Here is a 19,880-nt window from a genome sequence, read left to right on the forward strand (position 1 = left end):
TGAAACTGGACTCGTTTGCATGACATCAAGACTAGCCAGCTAGATGTGACCGATGACATGAGATGTGTGCGTGCATTACCTGATCAGTGTGTTGCTGCCGGAGCCCTCAGGACTGTAGTACAGAACATTCTCCAGTGACAGAGAGAAGGACAGGCCCTGTGTGTCTGAGATGTAGAGGTGTGTGACATTGTTCTGGTGGTTCACACACACAAACACTTGGTCCTCTGACGCATCTGCTATGTAGTACTCCTGTTAGGAAAAGGGGGAAAGAGATGAGGTCATCCTTACTTCACTGACCTACTGTCTGATTAGACTGAGGGTGCAACGCATGGCTGGACACAATGTGAGAAGATTGGATATAACGGTGGAAACATGGACGTGTATACTGTGTAGTGTAGGTGGTTCTTCCAGCAAAAGCAGGATGTCGATTGTGTCACATATTTTTAGAAATGGGAACCACACTGTTCATATGCAGTTTGCTTATTTAAAGTAATCCAGAGAGAGGAGTGAAGAAGAGCTGGGGATGTGACGGCTCATCTCTGACAAATTTATACATATGTTATTACTTTATATTTATTTTGGAGACCATAATTTTGGAGCACCACCACCAACACCTCTCGAGTGTGAAGGCATTCTTGACCTTGGTCAGTGTTTCCGCTGGTAATATAACACCGCCGCAGCTACAACAAGATTTTTTTTAAATCACAAAAACAAAACATTTGCGACCAATCATCTTAGCCCTCAATACACATGCGATTGTTGTTGCTGCGCAAGACATTTGTTCATTTTACCTGCAAAGCCCGGAAGCTTGCACTGCAAAAGCCAATCAGTTCATCTTAACTAAGAAGAGGTTTTAGGTTGCGAATGTGTTAATACTAGGGGTGTGACAAGATCTCGTGCCACGAGATCTTGATCAAGATTTCTCGTCAGGTAAAAAGCTGTCGAGACTCACGCAATTGACATTTTTCACACACTGTCAAGCCACACATTAATTTTTTAAGTGAAATACAAAACTGATAAGACTCGTGGAGCTAATCCACTCCGCCCAGCTGATAGTAATCACCCGCACCGCTCGCGCTGTGAGTCCAGACAGCTGTGAAGAGTGTTAAGCTTAGCTGGCAGAGTTTTGCAACATAAAACATCTAAAAAGAGAAGCACAGCCTAGTGTGTGGATTTGTGGTGATATTTCTGCCTGATCAAAAAGTGTTTCAGTTACTTTCGGTTTCACATGCAACATGCAGTCTCAAACTGTGTCGGTCAAAAGGTCTGAAGGGGATAACGTTACTTGCAGCGGATTATTAAGGTAATGCACAGAAGAGTAAAGGGCAGGTAGACGTTATTCTCTTAATATTCTGACTTTTTTCTGGACATGTCAGAGAGATGTGAGAGATTCTGAATGTGCTGAAAGTTTTAACCATGAGCAGAAAACCTGCTGAAACACAAGAGCTAATAAAGTCCAGGAGTTTAAAACTAAATTAAAATTAAATTATTTATCGTTATGGTGAAAAGGTGCCACAGACACATTTAAAGAGGTTACTTCCCCAAACAAACACACAAAGAGGAGGGAAGACTAAATCATGACTCAGCAGGGATGATATTACATGAGAAAAGTTGATCTACAAGAGAAACAGATCTGAAAACAACACAGAATGCCTGATTTATATTCTGAATGATTAGGTTATAGATTTTGAATAGTTACCTGCCACTTGAACTTTGTGTTTCTCTTTACATAAAAAAAAAATCAAAAAGAAGGCAGGAAATTAAGTGTTTAATGCTCAAAATTGTCGTATAATTCAACATTAAAAATTTCTTAAAAATAGTTTTAAAATCTCGTCTCGTCTCGATCTCGTTAACCCAATCTCGAATCTCGTCTCGTGGGTTAAGTGTCTCATCACACTGCCAGGTAATACCAAAGCTGATGTTGCTAACTTTACTGTTCCCTTCACTCCAGTAAGCGGACAATGATGCTAAGATCCGATGAGGCCATGAACTAATTTATAATTAAATTCATTGGCAACTAATTTTATCATTGATTTTTGTTGACGATGTCGATTATTTGATGCACCCCTACTCATAAACGTGAATTTCCTCCTGAACTGGACACATTCTTCAGGCTGAAATCAGCAATTTAGGAGGAGAGTTCGGAGAGTCTGGTAAATCTGACCCGGGGCACTCGTAGGAGCAAACCTCAAAGAAAAACAGTAAGAGGTTTAGAATGAGAGCACGAAAGTGTTCTTACATAAGGCCAAATGCTTTTTTTAAATATTCTCTGAGAAACACTATGAACAATTTTATGGGCAGGTTTGCCAATTCATTTGGCCAAAGTCCTGGATGATGTTGCAGACCTGTCTTGCTGTTGTAGACTGCAGCGTACTCGCTCAGCACTGGACCAATTTTAAAAAAATGTTGTCTCAATTAGTCAGACAGATTAGACACATGTACTTAACAGTTTTCGATACTACAGACACCTCTCAGCCTGTACCAAAGAAAGTAACAAATCATTCAGTTTACTGATTAGGCTTTCATAAATTTTTCATTTGTGAATTATTGGTGCTATATATGTAAAAGAGACTCACTGTGATTGGATGCCGGGTCATAAACTGGGCAGCTTTCATTGGCTGGCGGTTGTAGGAGACCCAGAGCTGAACAGATGAAGCTTCATGTCTGCCAAACAGTTTCTGGAGAGGCAGAGGACACAGGCACAGAGAGAACACAGTTCATTCAAGTACTCATCATTTACATCAAACCATTGAACATTTCAGAGGCTGCCAATCTACTAATATGCTGTGAATGTTTGTTTCGCAACAGCATCAACTTGGAACTGACATACAGGCTTCATCTATCACTGAAAAATGATTACTATGATTTACCAGAAATCTGGATGATGAAAACCCTTCAAAACAATTGTGAAATGCTTTTTGCTTAAGCATCTCATGCCATTTTGTTCATTGTTGGTTGAACCGGAGAGGTTCTCTAAAGTCCTGACTTACAGAGGACACTGCTGTCACATGTGGAGTAAAGCTGGACACTGGTCAGGACAGCGCTGTCCCCAGAGCAGTGAGGTTGTGGATAACGATAAGAGACGTTGGTTATCTGGACTGTCCTGACGATGTTTTTCTGTCTTAATGTCCCAGTACTGCAGAGCTCGACAGCTGAGTCAGAAAAAATTAAATGTCCAGACTTAAAAAGACTCCCAGTGGGGTATAAAGATCTGTGTGTGTGTGTGTGTGTGTGTGTGTGTGTGTGTGTGTGAGTGAGTGAGTGAGTGAGTCTTACATTGGCATTACAAATACATTAGGAAGCTGGGTGTGTGCGTGGTGTGTGTCTGTGTGGTATGTGTGTGAAAGTGTGAGTGTGTGAGTGAGTCTTACATTGGTATTACAAATACATTAGGAAGCTGGGTGTGTGTGTGTGGGTGAGTGTGCGCGCCAGTGCCTGAGAGAAAACGAGTGAAGGAGAAACATTGGGAGAGACATCTTCAGTTCAGAGTCCTGGGAATATATTTTTGGATAAGTGACTCAGATTTTATTTTGAACCATGACAAATCAACTACAAACCATACACAGTATTGAGAGTGATGCATACACTGGATAAATGAGTTTATTCTGTTTCTAAATTATATGTGGTTCCAAGAACTTAAGCATATGCAAAATTGTTGCCCATTCAATCTCAATATTCTGTATCAAAAGTTTACAGTTTCTTAAAAACTACTAGTCTCGTTTTCAAACTGCAAAATTAGCCATTTAAGGAGTCGTTTAGTCTCATATTCAGCCACCACAAGACAGAATTCTGTCATTGAAGTGAGATCTTGTAACAGGAGTTATATGAAATTGAATGTATGGATATGATTCATCTAATACGGCAAATGTATCAATAAAATGAAACAGGTTGATATTATCTCTTTGTACTAGCTGATATTATCTCATACCGTTGGCAGACTTGTCGATGTTTTTTCAACGTTGACTTCACTGATTTTATACATCAAGATCATTATCCAAGTCATGGATAAGACTACTCAGCTGTGAAAACAGCTGTATAATGTCTTCTGTGGCTCAGGAGGACACTTTGTCAAGTCTGAGATAATGACCCTGGTGATGTCATAATTATGTCATCAGGGTTATTTGGGCTCAGTAACTACCAAGCGGGAAGCTTCCAGTCAGGAAGCTGAACGAAGTCCCTTAAACCTGTATTCTATCGGCCAGCAGGGGGCGACTCCTCTGGTTGCAAAAAGAAGTCCGGCTCCATTAGAAATAATGGTAAAATGTTGCTACTTCTCAGCTGATTTATTACCTCAGTAAACACTTTTATAATGAGTTTATGGTCTCAATCACTAGTTTCAAGTCTTCTTCAACACAGCATGATGTTCATTTGGTAAATTATGTTCCTACATAGAGGAAAATAGACCATAAAGCAGAGTATGCTTGAGGGCGGGATTATCTATGATTGACAAATCGTTACCATGGCGACCTGATCAGGCTAGAGTGACTCGTACCCACGGCACTGTGTTAATTTAACCAGCGCCATTGAAAAAGCTTATTAGGAGTTGGCTGTTCACTTTCTCTGGTGAGTATATTTAGTTTTAAGCCATCAGCAAGTTATCAGCCTATGTGAGAGATAACAGAGTGCAGTGAAATCCAGTGGAAAACCCCAATTCATTTAGAATGTGTTGGGTTAAATCTATCTCTTGCACCTCAGATGTCTTTGACATTAATAGTCTTATATCGACCACCATCTGCTAACATAGACTTTTATGATAAGTTCAAGGAAATGTTTAAGCAGTGTGATTTTAAAAATGAGGTTATAGTGATTGGCGATTTTAATCTACACTGGGACGATAACAGTACAAGGAAAAAATTGCAGCAAATTATTGATGGATTTAATCTTCCAGATGGCTTCCGTCCAGATGGTTAAAGGAGCGACACGGATCACAAACAATTGTAGCACCCAAATTGATCTAATCTACACCAACCATCCTGAACGGATCACAAAAATGTAGAATATGTTAACTGGTCTCTCAGATCATAACATGGTGCTGATAACAAGAAAATTAAACAGAAAGCGATTTTCAGCCTATTCCGGAAAAAAGGAGTTCATTGGCATTCCAAGGAGCAAACAGCAATAAGAAATATGAACTGGTACACTACTATGGGACTGGAAATAATTAGTGAGAAATTCACTGAATGCTTACAAACAAAAATTAATGAATTTGCAGTGACAATTAAACACAAAAACAGAAAGTGTTCTTTTCCCTGGCTCAGTGATAATATCAAACAATTAATGAAAGACAGAGACAATGCCCTTAAAAAAGCCAATAGGTCAAAACTATCTTGTGACAGACAAATATTTGCTTCGTTATGGGTATAAAGTGACAAGACAACTATGAAAAGCAAAGGCAGACTTTTTTATCACAATTATTAAAAACTGTCATGGAAACTCAAAAGCTATTTGGGAACAGATCAATAAACTAACAGGTAAAGCTTCTTCCAGTAATAATTCAATCCAGCTAAAGAACAATGGCATGCTTTTGCAGGATCCATCTGCTGTGGCACAGACACTAAACGAGTATTTTGTTGATTCTGTTGAGACCATAGCCAAAAGTTTCCCTGTGAAATATAACAATCTACCTGTCATTAGTTCAGATTTGGTAATTGAGCCCCCACTATATCCAAAATCTGTATCCATATCCGATGTGGAAAAGGCAAGTATGGGATGGACACACTCATGCTAAAACAAATATGTCAGTCCATTATGGGTCCACTAACACATATCATTAATTTGTCACTAGATCAAGGGAAATTTCCTGAGCCATGGAAAGTTGCTAGTGTCATTCCCATATTTAAAGGTGGTAACTCCCTTCTTACATCTAATTACCGACCTATTAGCATTTTGCCAACAGTATCTAAACTTTGTGAAAAACTGGTTGCTAAACAAATCACCAATCATCTTAATTGCAGTTATTTTCCTTTGCACTCAATGCAGTTTGGATTTAGGGCTAATCATTCTATAGAGACAGCAACACGTTATTTTCTGGAAAAGGTTAAATCAAATATGGACAAAGGAGGGATAGTGGGAGCAATCTTTTTAGACCTTCGTAAAGCATTCGATACAGTTAAGTAATAGTAGTATATAATAATAATAATAATATACTATAATAATAGTATAATAGTAGTAGTTTAGTAATTTTTCCTCCAAATTTATTAGCCTCATTAATTCATACCTTTCATCTCGTTCACAAAGTGTAAGAATTGACCAATATAATTCTGCCCCCTTACTATTATTAACTGGTGTTCCACAGGGTTCAATTATAGGTCCAATTCTTTTCAGTTTATACATTAACGATTTACCATCTGTGTGTAAGAACTGTGACACTTTGATGTATGCAGATAACACAGTTATCTTGGACTATGGAAAATCTACAGAGGAAGTTGCCTCAAAACTAACAGAGGCCATGTCACTGATCTCAACCTGGCTTGAGCAATCCTGTCTGAAATTAAACATATCCAAAACTGTTACCATGTTCTTTTCAAAAAACAATATAAATATAAAACCCGAAATTTTAATATCTGAAAAAAAGGTTACAGGTCGTCACAGAATACAAATATTTAGGATTACATATAGACTCAAACCTCAATTTCAAAACTCACATCAAAATAGTTAGTTATAGGATTAAGTTCAGTCTAGAAAATTTCAGATTCATCAGAGATTTCCTTTCAGCTGAAGCTGCTAAATCATATTTCTTTTCCATGATTTTATCCCACATAACATATTGTTTGATAAGCTGGTCCAATACTCACTCTACAACTATAAAACCATTAGAAACATCATACAAACAAGCATTAAAAATACTGGATAAAAAAAACATACCATTACCACCATTGTAGTATTCTGAGGAAATATCAGTTACTTACCTGGGACAATCTCATTAAATTCAAAAGCATCTGTTTAATTTATAAATCAGACATGGTTTAGCACCTCCTCCACTATGTGATTTTTATACATTTTAGATCCAGTGAGGTCAGAGTAACTAGAGGGGCAGTGAGGGAAGACTGCATTATCCCCCGGAGAAAAACAGCTTTTGGTCAGGCTGTCTTCTCCGTAAGAGCAGCTCAGCAATGGGACACAGTGCCTGAAACCATCTTTGTCTTTGTCATTCTTCTCATTCAAAAAGAATGCAAAAAAAATGGCTTAGAGAGAGCCAAACTTGTGGGCACTAATGCTTTCTATGAGCATTTAAATATTATATAATTATTTTACATGAATTGTATTTCTTAACCATAATGTTTTGTATGTAATTTTATCTTGTGATTTTATACCCGTGATTATTTTTAAGGCTGCCTTTTTTACACCTGGCTGGGGGACTACCGATGAAAATTACTACTTTTTAGCTAACTCGGGTACATTTACATTGTTTTAATGTTGATTAATGTACACTGTCCCCTTTCAAAGAAAGAAAGAAAGAAAGACCCTGTTAAAATGACAGTTAACGTGAATTACAGATGCACCTAGCTAAGCAAGCTAGCTAGCTCCACACACGGCCGTCAACTCCACCGTCTCGTCCAAATACGGTCACGTCTGCCACCACTGGTTGCAAAACCTCAACATGGCGGTGGCCTATCGGCCAAATTTGAGGCTTCAAAACGGCAGTCCACAAACCAACAGGTGACGTCACGATGACTACATCCACTTTTTATATACAGTCTATGGTAGGTACACAAAACAGAACTGTTTTACAAACTGGGGCTGTGGCGTTTTAATACATGGGTGTTTTACCAGGACGAGACAATCTAATGAAAGATGCTACTGGTATTGGCATCAAGGGAAATATAGTGTTCTTTGGGGAGGGTTGCAGAGTCCGTCAATTTCTGTAACGTTTCAAAACAGACAACCACACCCACTTTAAGCAGCGATTGGTCAGGTGTGTGGAAGTGGGAAAGGATTGAAACTTCTCTTCACATAACTTCTGTCATTTCTGGAGTGTCCAACACCATAACGGTCTACATGGACAAACTTTCTGAAAAAATTACCCCCCTTTAAATGATTACCATCACTCATCCCTCTCTGTAACAGAAGCCTTTTAACCCCGCCTTTGAATATAGCCACCTGGACACTTTGGTCGGGTGACACCTCGTACGAACCAGTTTGCTTCAAGCATAGTCAGGATATCTCAGTGTCTGCTGTTTTGATATTGGCCTTCTTTCTGTGTCTTCCGAGTCCCCAAACTTTATTGAAGTGCAGTAGTAAATCACTGGAGTGGCCCTTTAAACATAAAAGGTGCCACAGAATGGAAAACTGTATTTATCTTGGCACAGTTGAATAAAAAGACTTCAGTACATGGAACTGACATACCGTGAGCGTCAGTCACTATTGTTTTCTCGTTCATATTATCACAGCCCGGCTCAAATGGAGGACAAAGAGGAGATGGGATGTCACCATACGTAAATCTTGCTCATGCAAAAGACCCCGGAAAAACGGGCAAATGCCAACAAGCGCTAGATGTGATGTAACGCCTGGGATCATCAATATGCACGCCCCCAAAATTTACATATAAAGTTTCCAGCTCACCCTCTAGAGGAGGGTCATACAAGCTCATAGAGCCAGCGCTGGAGATCATGCAGTGCAGTGTGTCTCACAGAAAGTGGTTTTATGGTTATAAAGGAAAGGTAAATATTTTCTGCTTTTCCCTCTGCTGTCCTCTGGCTGCTCTGCCTCAACTTTGTCATTTAGGAAGTTTCCTGATGGGCAGATGCTAGCTGCAGCTAACGATGGCCGCTGCTGTTTTTGTACAGTAATCAGTGGCCTAGTCTCACACACAGCCCTGTGCCGCCAGGCCCCACCCCTCTGCTGTGCTCGTGGATGTTGGGCAATCAGAAGCAAGTGAGCTTTCAGGGAGGGGGGCCTTAAAGAGACAGGAGCTAAAACGTGTTGAAAGAGTGAAAAGAGGTGCTGAAACAATGGACAGTATGAGAAAAATAATGTGGTTTTTTTTTTTTACATTAAAGCATGTAGACATTTTCTAGTAGAAACCTAAATACAAGTATGTATGTAGTATTCCACGGCACCTTTAAGCATTTCTGATTCATTTCAGTTTTGGAATACTTCATGTTTCCTAAAAATGAGTAAAGAAGTGCCCCTTTCAGAGACAGCTCGACTCATGATGAACAATGGCTGAATATGAAAGTCTTTTATGCCATTACCATCCACAAAGAGCGACGTCTGACATCATGTTACATGCTTTTTGGGTCATGAAGGCTCAAATTTAGAAATCATTTTTCCTTATCTCCCACTTTTCCATGCCATCATCTAAATCTTATTCCTGTGTGTCTATAAATTTAAAAACTACTGAGTAACCTTCTTGCCTCCTCTGTACTAGATCTTTAAACATTGTCTGTCCACATTAAAAACTGTTTTGTCTCTACGTATTGTTCTAATACATAGTCCCAGCAACAGAAGAAATGTGTCTGTATTCTGCTCTGTGAATGAACCAGCCCTCTGTGCTTATTAAAGCTCTACTCTGTACTCCTAATTACACTGTCTTCACAGTTTACATATTCTCTATCCCATCCATGTATGTCTCATCCCTCGCTCTTCCAGCTGTGCATTCATTTTGTGAGTGTGGCTCAGTTCAAACTTACAGAGAGCGGCTTTATTATTTTACTTTGGATTAGCTTGGACCACCCTGTTCTAGGTTTTAAAAGAAACACCATCTTGTGAGAGAGAGAAAAAAGAGAGACAGAAAAAGACCATCAGGGAGTTAAACAGAAGATCAGAAGAGAGAAGATAGCAGGAGGGCAGCTTTAGAAAGATAAATTCAGACTGCAATTTAATGAGCTGAGCTGCACATCTACTTTTCATTCTGTCTGGTATGTTAGAATTATATACTGGTTAGATTAATATAAAGAGCCGAAGCTGGACATTTATTAATAATCACATATGAGCCATTCTGTGTCCGTGACTCTGGATCCAGTATTGAATCCATTTATCAAATATAGATCTTTTCGAATCCCTTATTTAATCTAATTACATTTAGCTTTAAACATCTGCAAGTCAACAAAATTATAAACAACTACTAGTTAACATTCAGTTTAGATCTGTAATCCAGTTTTTTTGACTGACACAGCAGGAGCACTACAGATTTTAGAGTTACATTTAGCAAAACACACCCATTTGTTAAGAGTTAGACAAGCAGACTGATACCCTTTTCATATCGGTCTGTTAGCTTTGCTTAGCATAAAGATTGGAGGCAGGGTAGAAATGGCTCGGGCAATAAACACCTCCCAGCTTCCAGCACAGCTACCAGCACAGCGTTGTTATGGATGGATGGAATGCTCTTGGTTAAAAAAAAAAAGGAGCAGTGTTATTATACTGGACATTTGTGCTGCCACATGGTCGCACTTTAAATACTGTTTCAGAGGGTTTTCACCCTGACATCACACATCTGGGAGGAAACACTGAAACTGAATTTCTGTATGTTTTGTTACAATTTATTATTTCCAAAATAATGTTACTGAGAGTTACATCAGCTATCAGGCAACTTCCATTCTAACCTACTGGTGCTGGGTTTTAAAGGACTCTTTGTGTGCGTGTGTCCCTTAGAAGGATTTCTTTCCCTTGACTGGCTGAGCATCCCCGATCTCTAGCATTTCAGCTTTTCCATTCAGTCTATTGATTTATCTAGCGTAGTGTCCACAGTGACTGTGCGGTGTGATGTGAAAGCAAAGCAGCAACTACACTGAGACAAATGGACGGCATGGAGAGAGGGACAAACGGAGGTTAAGCACATTAAGAAACACAGATGCTATAGGGACAAAAACACTTGATAACAAAAGGTGATTCAAAAGCACTTCAGTATGTTTCTTCCTGTTCAGATGTAGAAACTGAAGAATTTCGAAATGTGCCAGATTACCAAAGTGGTCAATATTAATAAACTGTTCCTAGCCACTGTAACTCAGAAATAAAACTGTTGTTAACTGTGGGTTTGGAACCAAGATTTGTTCTTCTCCTTCACCCTTTCAGTTTACTTTGTAAGTCAAGAAGGAACATTGGAGAGGAGAATGTCTACAATGTATTTTCACATGTAAGTGGCACAGAGATTATATATTTTTCCACTGATACAACAAACTGCACTCAAATGGCAACTGTGAGTGAGCCACACATTCCACACTGAGCTCATGTTCTGATCCTCTCTAAACTCTCTAATCTCTGAAATGAGATGTGGTTCTTCTGGTCTCATCAACTCAGCCTGGGTGGCAAACAGACATATTGCTTCTTCAGTAAAAGGTGGAATGTGCAACTAAATAAAACAAAGTACTTCCACTAAACAGTGTTGCCACAGTTACGTTTGTCACTTGGTGATGTTAATATGCATACACCACCCACTGCTCAACAAAACAATTCTGATGTTCTCTGACAAGTCATGAATGGCAGGCCATCAAACCTCTCAAAATCAGTGCATTTGAAAAAATATATATATTTACACACCATAATTGTCATTTGTCAGCTTCAATGTGTCTTAAAGAACACTATGCAGTCTCAAGTTTGCTTCATATAACTCAGATTTGTTTCATATACAGGGCTCTACAGTGCGACCAATTTTAACACCCCTAAAAGTAGATAGGTGTGAACCGGAAAAATGATTTCCAAGCACAGTGTGCGAGTAAAGATTGCCACCGTAATCCCCGCCCCGCCGTTATTCTTTCAAAACATAGTTGGACTGGCCACCGGCAACACCGGGAGAAATCCCGGCGGGTCTACCTGTGGCCGAATGAGCAGCTCGTTACACAAAAACATGATAGCAGTGTTTCAAAATTTGACTCATTGAAAACAGCTTTTAAAATGATCTTTTAATATTTTTAAAACGCTTTGATAATATTTTGGGGCTGTGCCGAGGGTCCAGCATCTTCACTTCCACAGTCTTCCACTGGATTCCCATCCTAAGCGCACACAAGGAGTTGGAGCACACAAACAGAGTATAAATATGATTATAAGAAGTTGTTTGTTGATAAACTCTGTCTAACTGAAACATTTTTCACAGTGCTCTCAAATGTCTTTGTGTGCTCCTAAATGTTTTCATTTATGATTCAACTGTGATTCGGAGAGAGGTTACTCGTTAAGTGACACAATTTGTAGAAGAGCGCGATTACAAAAATGGATGGGAGAGGTAACGTAGGGTGAGTGAGAGAATGGGTAGGAGGGGCTCACATCGCTTTTCCCTCCGTGTTGCCCTATTTTAAGAATCTGAGCGCACAGCGCAGATGCATTAAGGGCGTGTCTGAATCCACTTGGTCAAAAATGGTTTGCGCGCCAGGCACATGGTTCAAAAGGGTTGTCCTGAGCCCCTTAACCAATCATGGGTGTGTTTTGGGCGTAACATGCAGTGTCATCTCCCATTCCCTTTAAATCCATTTGTTAATGACTGGCCCAGAGGAAGAGCGCATGTTCACAGTGGTTTTTTTAATTTTTTTATTAAGGCTGACATTTTATTATAAGGAAAGGTACCTGCACCAAAACAAGCTGGAAATGTCACAAGCCAAATCCTCTGAGGGAAAGTGCCTTCTGCTGCTTGTTTCACCCAACTGATGTCCAGCTGAATCCCATCAGACCTTTGTGTGCTTTACAGTTTAGACAATGAGGCTCTCTCGCTCTGTTCTCTCGCAGCCTTTATTCTCAGGGATCATCCGTTACATATTCATGATCCCCTGGTCCAATGCACCTCAGGCGATGCTGTTGATGCAGCGTAAAGCCAACACGTCTTTTCTTTTAAATGTGCAATCTCTCTGTTGAAGAGGATCTCAGATGTTTTTATGTTAAGTGTTTCTGTCTTTTGTCATCCATGTGGGATTCTTTCAAAAAAACAACAACACACAAATGGATGAAAACATCCCCTACGTGTACTGCATCAACACACCAGACCAGTCTGTATTCTGTAGGGGTAGTTAAGATGTTTTTGTCCCTCCTTACGTGTTGTGCCTGGTTGTAAATTTAAGAAAGAATGGTTGACTGTTGAACTGTTTTTCTCCTCAGCTCTGTGCTCAGGTTTAGGGCTGTATTCCTACTTCCCTGCCCGCCCCCCCAAGGATCTACATTTAGATTCAAGTCATTCCAATATCACCTAATCCTTGAGAATATAAAAATGTGAATACAGCAACCAGCTGACTTCATCTCCAGTCCTGACATCACCCAAGGACAAAAGTTTGGTCTTCAACTAATAAAGACAAAGACTACTGTTACTGCCACCACTGTTTAACATAATGAGGGTACAGCTGTTAACGCACTAACCCTACTTGAAAATACATTCAGTTTCTTTCACTGATGGACACCTAATATTTAAAGTTGCTTAATGAATCTTATTAAATCAACGATGATGAAGTTATTATTGATAATGTGAAAGGTCACGCTCATAGCGACACACCCATAGAGAGTTATCACCCACCTCTGCAGTTTCCCTCAGCTCTTAAAGAGCATTTTAGCATCGTTCAGCTTATTCTTTTGGTTTTATGGCTCGCAACTGTTGAAGAAATATTGTGAGCCAGGTTCAGGTGTGAAGAAGTTTCGGAGACTGATGAAGACTTAACATAGCTTGGTTTATTGAGCCAGTGCCAGCATACATGTGAACACATCAAATGCCAACACCAAGTCTCCAGGATCCTTTGATGTTTCCCTATTAGGCCATCTTTAGCTGGCCTTAACCTAGAACAACTAATCTATCTGATGTTTATTCTCCAATTGTACATCATATTGGAGTTGTACGCTGATCTGTGGAGCCAGTGAATTCTTATAAACATTCTTGTAAGACTCAACATTGTAAGATACCTAAGAATAGCTACTACTGTATATTGTTTTGATACACTCTTATCAGCATAATTTCCGGCAAGGGCAAGCAGCATCGTTCAGTGAAAAGGCTGTGATAAACCCACTCCCTGCCCAGCACTAAACAGCAGACCAAGATGAATAGCTGGTGAACATTGTGGAGCAATTAGCAGGTAAAGAGTTAAATATTTTCCCGAGGGGTTGGTGTGGAGACCAAAACAGAGCTAAAAGAACTGGGAATAATATTCGCTACTCTGAATGAATGTGAATGTTGCTCTGTATTATATATTGATAATGTCTTTTACTGACTGATGTTCAATTCTTGTGTCTTTTTATAAGAATATATACAAATGCTCGCCTACAGCGTGACCACTAGCATGGCACATACCTGAATTCTGAATTCCCTCATTCAGGTTTATGAGCCTTCTCATTCACTAAGATCTGCAAATGAATGAATGAATGAATGAACAGTTCAACATACACTGAGAGGCAGGAAATCTCAGTCCAAACTCTTTACCTGTGAGGCAGAATCCCTGTCTGTCTTTGTAGTTTTTTTCCCCCCTTACATTTCTGCTTCACTGGACAGTGACATTAGAGAGAGACTGGAAAGGCAGGGGGAGAGAGGGGACAACAGGCAGCAAAGGCCCCGGGGTCAGACTTAAACCCAGGCTGCTGCGGCAAGGATCCAGCCTTGACACATGGCACTTGCTCAAACAGGTAAACCACTGGGTCACCCTGAGTCCCTTTCTGTCATCAAAGCTCGCTATATGCTCTCTCTCTCTTTGTGGATCTTTTTTTAGCTCTGACTCAAAAAAAATTTGCAATCATTTGCCAGGCACTTATTTGTTTTCTCATAACACTGATCTAGAATACCATTTCTTTCTTTATTGAGTAATAGCAACAGTCAATCTGGACATTTCCTGTAAAAAGAAGAAGAGGACACTGCCAGGAATGTTCAGCAGTCTAAGGTATTTACTAAACTGACTTGTTTAACTGCAAGGAAGCAACAGCTTGAGAAGACAGTAGAAATTATGCTGCACTTGGGATCGTGCCTCCTCCAATCCCCATTTCCTGTTTTCTTCTCTGTCTGTCCCGGACTTTCTTTGCAGAGAATCAGCGAGCTAAATCCAAGGAATATGGCAGATAACTGTGGAGAGAAGGGATGGGCCTTATCGACATCCCCATTACATCTACTAAGCCAGTTATCTTCCCCGGGTCTCCTCGAAGGGACCAAAGGCTGCAGTCTTTAAGGTCTGATTAGCACTCTATTCCTCAGGACCCCTATTGTTAGATAAAACTCTCCATTTCTGCCTCTTTAATTAGCTTAAGAAGCTTAGCACTGCCAGAAGCACTTGTGATATTCCATTATTCTAATCCTATTAGTGCAAGCCAAAGACAGAAGAGGAGAGCGGGTTACTGAGAGACGAGACTAAAAGAACCATCCTTTTTATAACTTAATGAGCATGGCAGAAAATATAGATAGCTCTGCTAACAGCAGCTACTTGTTAGCTAATAGAGCTGATGCTTTGTGACGGGTTAGTCTGTATCTATTCAACACCACACATTTCTACATTTCTATACAAGCCCCAGAGGCAGCGGCTGTGCGGAGGGCTCTACTGGTCTGTCTGGCTGGTCTCATCAGCTAGGGGGGTCAGATTCAGAGCTCAGAGAGGAGGGCAGGTCACAGACGGGTCAATCACAGCAACAATAACTATAAGTAAACTGTTGTCTAACACTGAGAAGCTCTCTGTATGTGTACGTTTTAAAGAACAAGGCGGGCAATATCAACACATCCCATGAAAAGACCAAACCCAACAATCCGTTAGCCACACTACATTCTGTTTTCATTCGGCTTGACATTATTTCTTTAAGCCTTACAACAAACCTTTACAGCTAAGCTTCTCATCATTTTTATGTCACTGTCATTTCTCATGGATGTAGCTAGCTAGCTTAACAGGCACAACACCAGGACCCAGGCTAGGCTGGTCTCACCATATTTTGACTATCCTACTTAGGCACTGAGCCCCAAACCCATACATTCCTACTGAAGACATCATAAATGGGCCTAATTTCTGAAAACAGCTGGGCACTGAAGTTTTTAGCAAAAATTACTAAATTATTAAAATAGTGCATTTGTCTGGGACTATTATCAGCTGCGGATTTACACATTTAGTTATTTACTGTGTATTTCCAGCAGAGGGACACTATGTGGGATGGACTTAAAATAATTCATAGGTTCGTAAGAACATTGTACGCACCAGCAGCTAGCAGAGAGAAAAAAAAAAACTGAAAAGGACAGTCAGTGTTGCAAAGAAAAATCTTGTTTATTTGGTAATCTTACTGGTGTAACAATGGCACATACCAGGAAAATTTCAGCTTGCCATCTTTGTCCATGGCGATGGAAAAACAACTTCAGAGGAACACTACTTAGAAGACAGTATGCAGGCATTCATCAATATCCATCTCTCAGCTGTTGGTTTCTGATTCCATCTCTCTGAACCGCCAAGTTTACATTAAACTCTCTTTCTGAGCATATCCGGATATCAGTAATGTTTACTGTTCCCCGACCGCCTCCATCACATGCAGCACCACTGACCAAATGTTCTAGAAACAACAATCTCTGAGTAAAACTACAGAGGATAAAACCCTTAACAAGCAGGCCAAGCGTTGGCAGTATTATTTTGCCCTCTTGTCCTCAAAGCCTCTCTGTCTTTTCCATGCCAGCAAGCCCCAGATGGATCAGTATTAGGTCACAGCCTAATTTGAGAAGGTTTTGTTCTCCAATCTACATACATTTTTGGAATTGATATGATTTAGCACAGTGGCTCCATCTGTTATGTAAGCGGGGAGATATTGGTAGAATAAGGGCAGACTACTGTATGATCTGCACCGAGCGTAAAAAGGTTCATTCTTGACCTTGGGAATAGTTTGATCACAATTAAGGTGGTTACGATATTGATGTACTTAAAAGTTGTCGGTCAGCACTCGCCTGCTATAACAACAAAGTAAGGTGCTTGAGAGCTAACACTAGATGATCCGCTGTGGATCGTTTAAAGAGGAAAAAGACACAATCCTCACTAATTTTTTAAATATCAAAGTGCTACAGAGTGTCGTTTCCCTCTCTAACAAACCATCTTTGGTCTGGATAATTGAGTGCAGGAAGGCTGTACTGACTTGCAAACCTTACACACCTCTTTTCCCAACACCTTGCTTCACACATTTTGCCACAATAGTAAATGGAAATGAGAATTACTCATCAGTTTTGACCATATTAGCCACTGGGATTTATTAAGGCTGCTCTATATTGTTTTGGCTTCATTAGCTCAGTGCTAAACACTGCCTGCTTGCTGTGTACACAGTAAATTGCACCATATGCATCATGCATCTGCTCTAACAGATGACAGTGTGTAGAGATGGATCACTTTCTATTGCAATCAAATGTTAGTTGCAAATAGCAGAGCAGATAGAGACAAAGCTAGAGCAGATTCAGTCATTCAAATCATTGCATATTTAGCGCAGTACAGTGTAGACAAATACCAATCTTCAGCTGAAGCACAGATGAGTAGAACTGAAATTCCAGACTTTACAGCATGTGAGCAGTGTGCAAATCAGAGCAGCGAGAGTTCACGTAAACCCCTGCTTTCCCTGCTGATTTGAAGTTAACTTAGTATGATGAACCATCTGAAATCAATGATCAGACAAATCCTTCACAGCCGACCTCTCTTTACAATCAGCTGTTTCTGAATACTGCTGCTACAGCCTGCCGCCAGCCCACGCCAAAGACGACATGCGACGCGGAGGAAAGCAAATCTTGCCGAGGCAGCCTGTGAAACAAGGGAGGAGATGAGATCCAAATCATATTCGCCATCTGCTCCGCTGTCTGTTTGTCTGCTGCCTAACAGAGTCTTCCACTACACAAGCAATGGAGACTAACAATGACAAACATACAGCGCTCCACGTTAGCGCCAGCCAAATATTGACCTAACGTCTGTTATACTCGGCACATTACGCTGAGGTGGGAAACAGGCTGCTCACCACATTCCTTAACTATGCCACAATGCAATGTAGGCTTTTCAAAATGAATGCAGGTGAATAGTAGGAATAGCAGGAAATGGCTACTTTCGGTTTCTACATTACATTTCTGTCTACTGGTGCCTGGTACAGTTTCCTGATAAGACTTGGTGGAAATGGGAAGTGGGAATAAGATTTTTTTAACCACGGGGACACCACAAAAAAACCCCACTACCAATGCAAATTGGTAAAACAAAAGTGTTGCGTTTATAATTTTGTTCAGTGTACTTAATAAAAAGGAACTGAAATAACTGTTTAGAAACAAAACTTTTTCCAGGAACTGCTTCATTCCTGCTGCTGATTTAGGAATAACTTTACAGGCTTTTTAAGAAGATTTTAACAGCATGTTTTATGTAATAAAAACATACATTTAGGGAAATAATGTGCTTATTCACGAGTGAGTTGAAAAGACTGATACCTAATACACTAATTATAGAACTGGAGCTCCATATGTTGATGTGGTTAGCCCATTTACACAGTACACAGTATGGCAGCCAGGGGAAACAGCTAGTGTGACACTGTCAAAGAACAGAAATCTTGTGGTTTTATTTGGAGTTAGGTGGTGAAACTATTTCATGGGGAACAACAGTTTATCCATCCGCCCAGCATTTCTGTGCAGAGCAATAGCACTGGTTGCCAGATCAGTCATGAGCACAGGTTTAGTCTCTGCACCCGCAAGACTCTGTGATGCTGACTTAAGATACTGCCCCCACCTGTTGTTCGCCAAGAAATATACTGCTCAAAAACTACTCCTAATTGTCATTTTTACATTTCATTTTGGGTGCAGATGCAACAAACTACATTTCTGTTTATTAATTATCAATTTATAAGCTTTAGAGGTGTTGGTATGTGTATTTTTTTTTGTTTTTTTACTTTGGACCAAACCAGACTAGCTGTCTAACTGCCTCCAGTCTATGCTAAGCTAGGCTAACCATGTCCCATCTCCAGCTATGTACATAGAGCCAAGAGAGTGTGGTATCACTTCATCTCAAAGACAGAAAATAATGTATTTTCCAAAATATGGAACTAGACCTTTAAGGCTCACAGTCTAGGACTTAATGCCTTCAATATACAACAAAAACCTAAATGAAGCGTCCTTTGTTTGATCAACAGTCCAAAAAGCCAAAGGTACGTGAGTGTTCAGCTGCCCCCCCCCCCGCTCTCTTACCCGTGTGGTGGTGGCGAACATGTACTTGTCTCGGAGCTGGAAGCTGTCGACCTGCTCCAAGATCACTCTGCGGTTCAGTTCACTCTGGAAGAAGTCGGTGCTGCTGAGTATAGTGGAGACACCCTGGGGCTCGTGTCTCTGGACCAGCACAGTGGTTGGGGGGTCGTAGGGCTCCACGCCCCTGAGATAAGGAAGGAGAGAGTGGGTTGACAGAAGGTGGATTGGAGGTAAGGAAGTAAAGAGTTATGGGGAAAGTAAGGGCAGGTGAGGGAGAAAGGATGAAAATGGGAGAACATGAGAAACATTTTGTTAGTCAATTCTTCCTGAAACAAGCGGTCCGCTGCGTGTTGCTTGACGCAGCAACAAACCGCCGTGGCGTGGCGCAAGCCATGGGTAATAATGGGTTTCATAGCGCAGTGGTTCTGTTGTGGCTGTGTATCTGAAAAGCCAACACCTTTATTTATAAAACTTTTTTTAAGAATATGGAAAAGCTCTATTCATACCTTAAAATGTTATGGGGCTAACACTTGTGTGTTTAACAAATGTTCCTCAGAGAGTTAGTTAGAAAAACTAACACTGGTCGGTGTTAAGAAGCGTTAAATTTTAACTCCAAAAAGAGTATAAAATGACACTAAACTAGTGTTAAGGTACCAACACTCCAAAAAGAGTTAAATTAACACTCCGTGGTGTGGACCAATATAGACACTTTAAAAGTGATAAAATCACCTCTGACAGTAATTAATTCAGGTATGCTGACTTCACTGTGCACTGACTGACACACACACACACACACACACACACACACACACACACACACACACACACACACACACAC

At 40.3% G+C, this 19,880-nt stretch overlaps 2 protein-coding genes across 5 annotated transcripts in view; one reads left to right on the forward strand and one right to left on the reverse strand.

Moving 5' to 3' along the window:
• tpst1 (tyrosylprotein sulfotransferase 1) overlaps positions 1-19,880 on the forward strand; it is a gene marked incomplete at its 3' end in the record, with an annotated part of 837,181 nt that overhangs the window by 575,976 nt on the left and 241,325 nt on the right.
• Positions 1-19,880, reverse strand: part of sorl1 (sortilin-related receptor, L(DLR class) A repeats containing) — a 94,603-nt gene that overhangs the window by 36,979 nt on the left and 37,744 nt on the right. For all 4 annotated transcript variants that reach the window (XM_046074868.1, XM_046074867.1, XM_046074866.1 and 1 more), the window contains exons 7-8: positions 2,577-2,678; positions 80-249 (exon numbers count right to left, since the gene is read on the reverse strand). In XM_046074868.1, the coding sequence (XP_045930824.1) occupies positions 80-249; positions 2,577-2,678 (272 nt within the window). The remainder of the gene's footprint in view (positions 1-79; positions 250-2,576; positions 2,679-19,880) is intronic.

This window comes from Micropterus dolomieu, linkage group LG17 (genome assembly GCF_021292245.1).
Source record: "Micropterus dolomieu isolate WLL.071019.BEF.003 ecotype Adirondacks linkage group LG17, ASM2129224v1, whole genome shotgun sequence".
NCBI classification, from domain to species: domain Eukaryota; kingdom Metazoa; phylum Chordata; class Actinopteri; order Centrarchiformes; family Centrarchidae; genus Micropterus; species Micropterus dolomieu.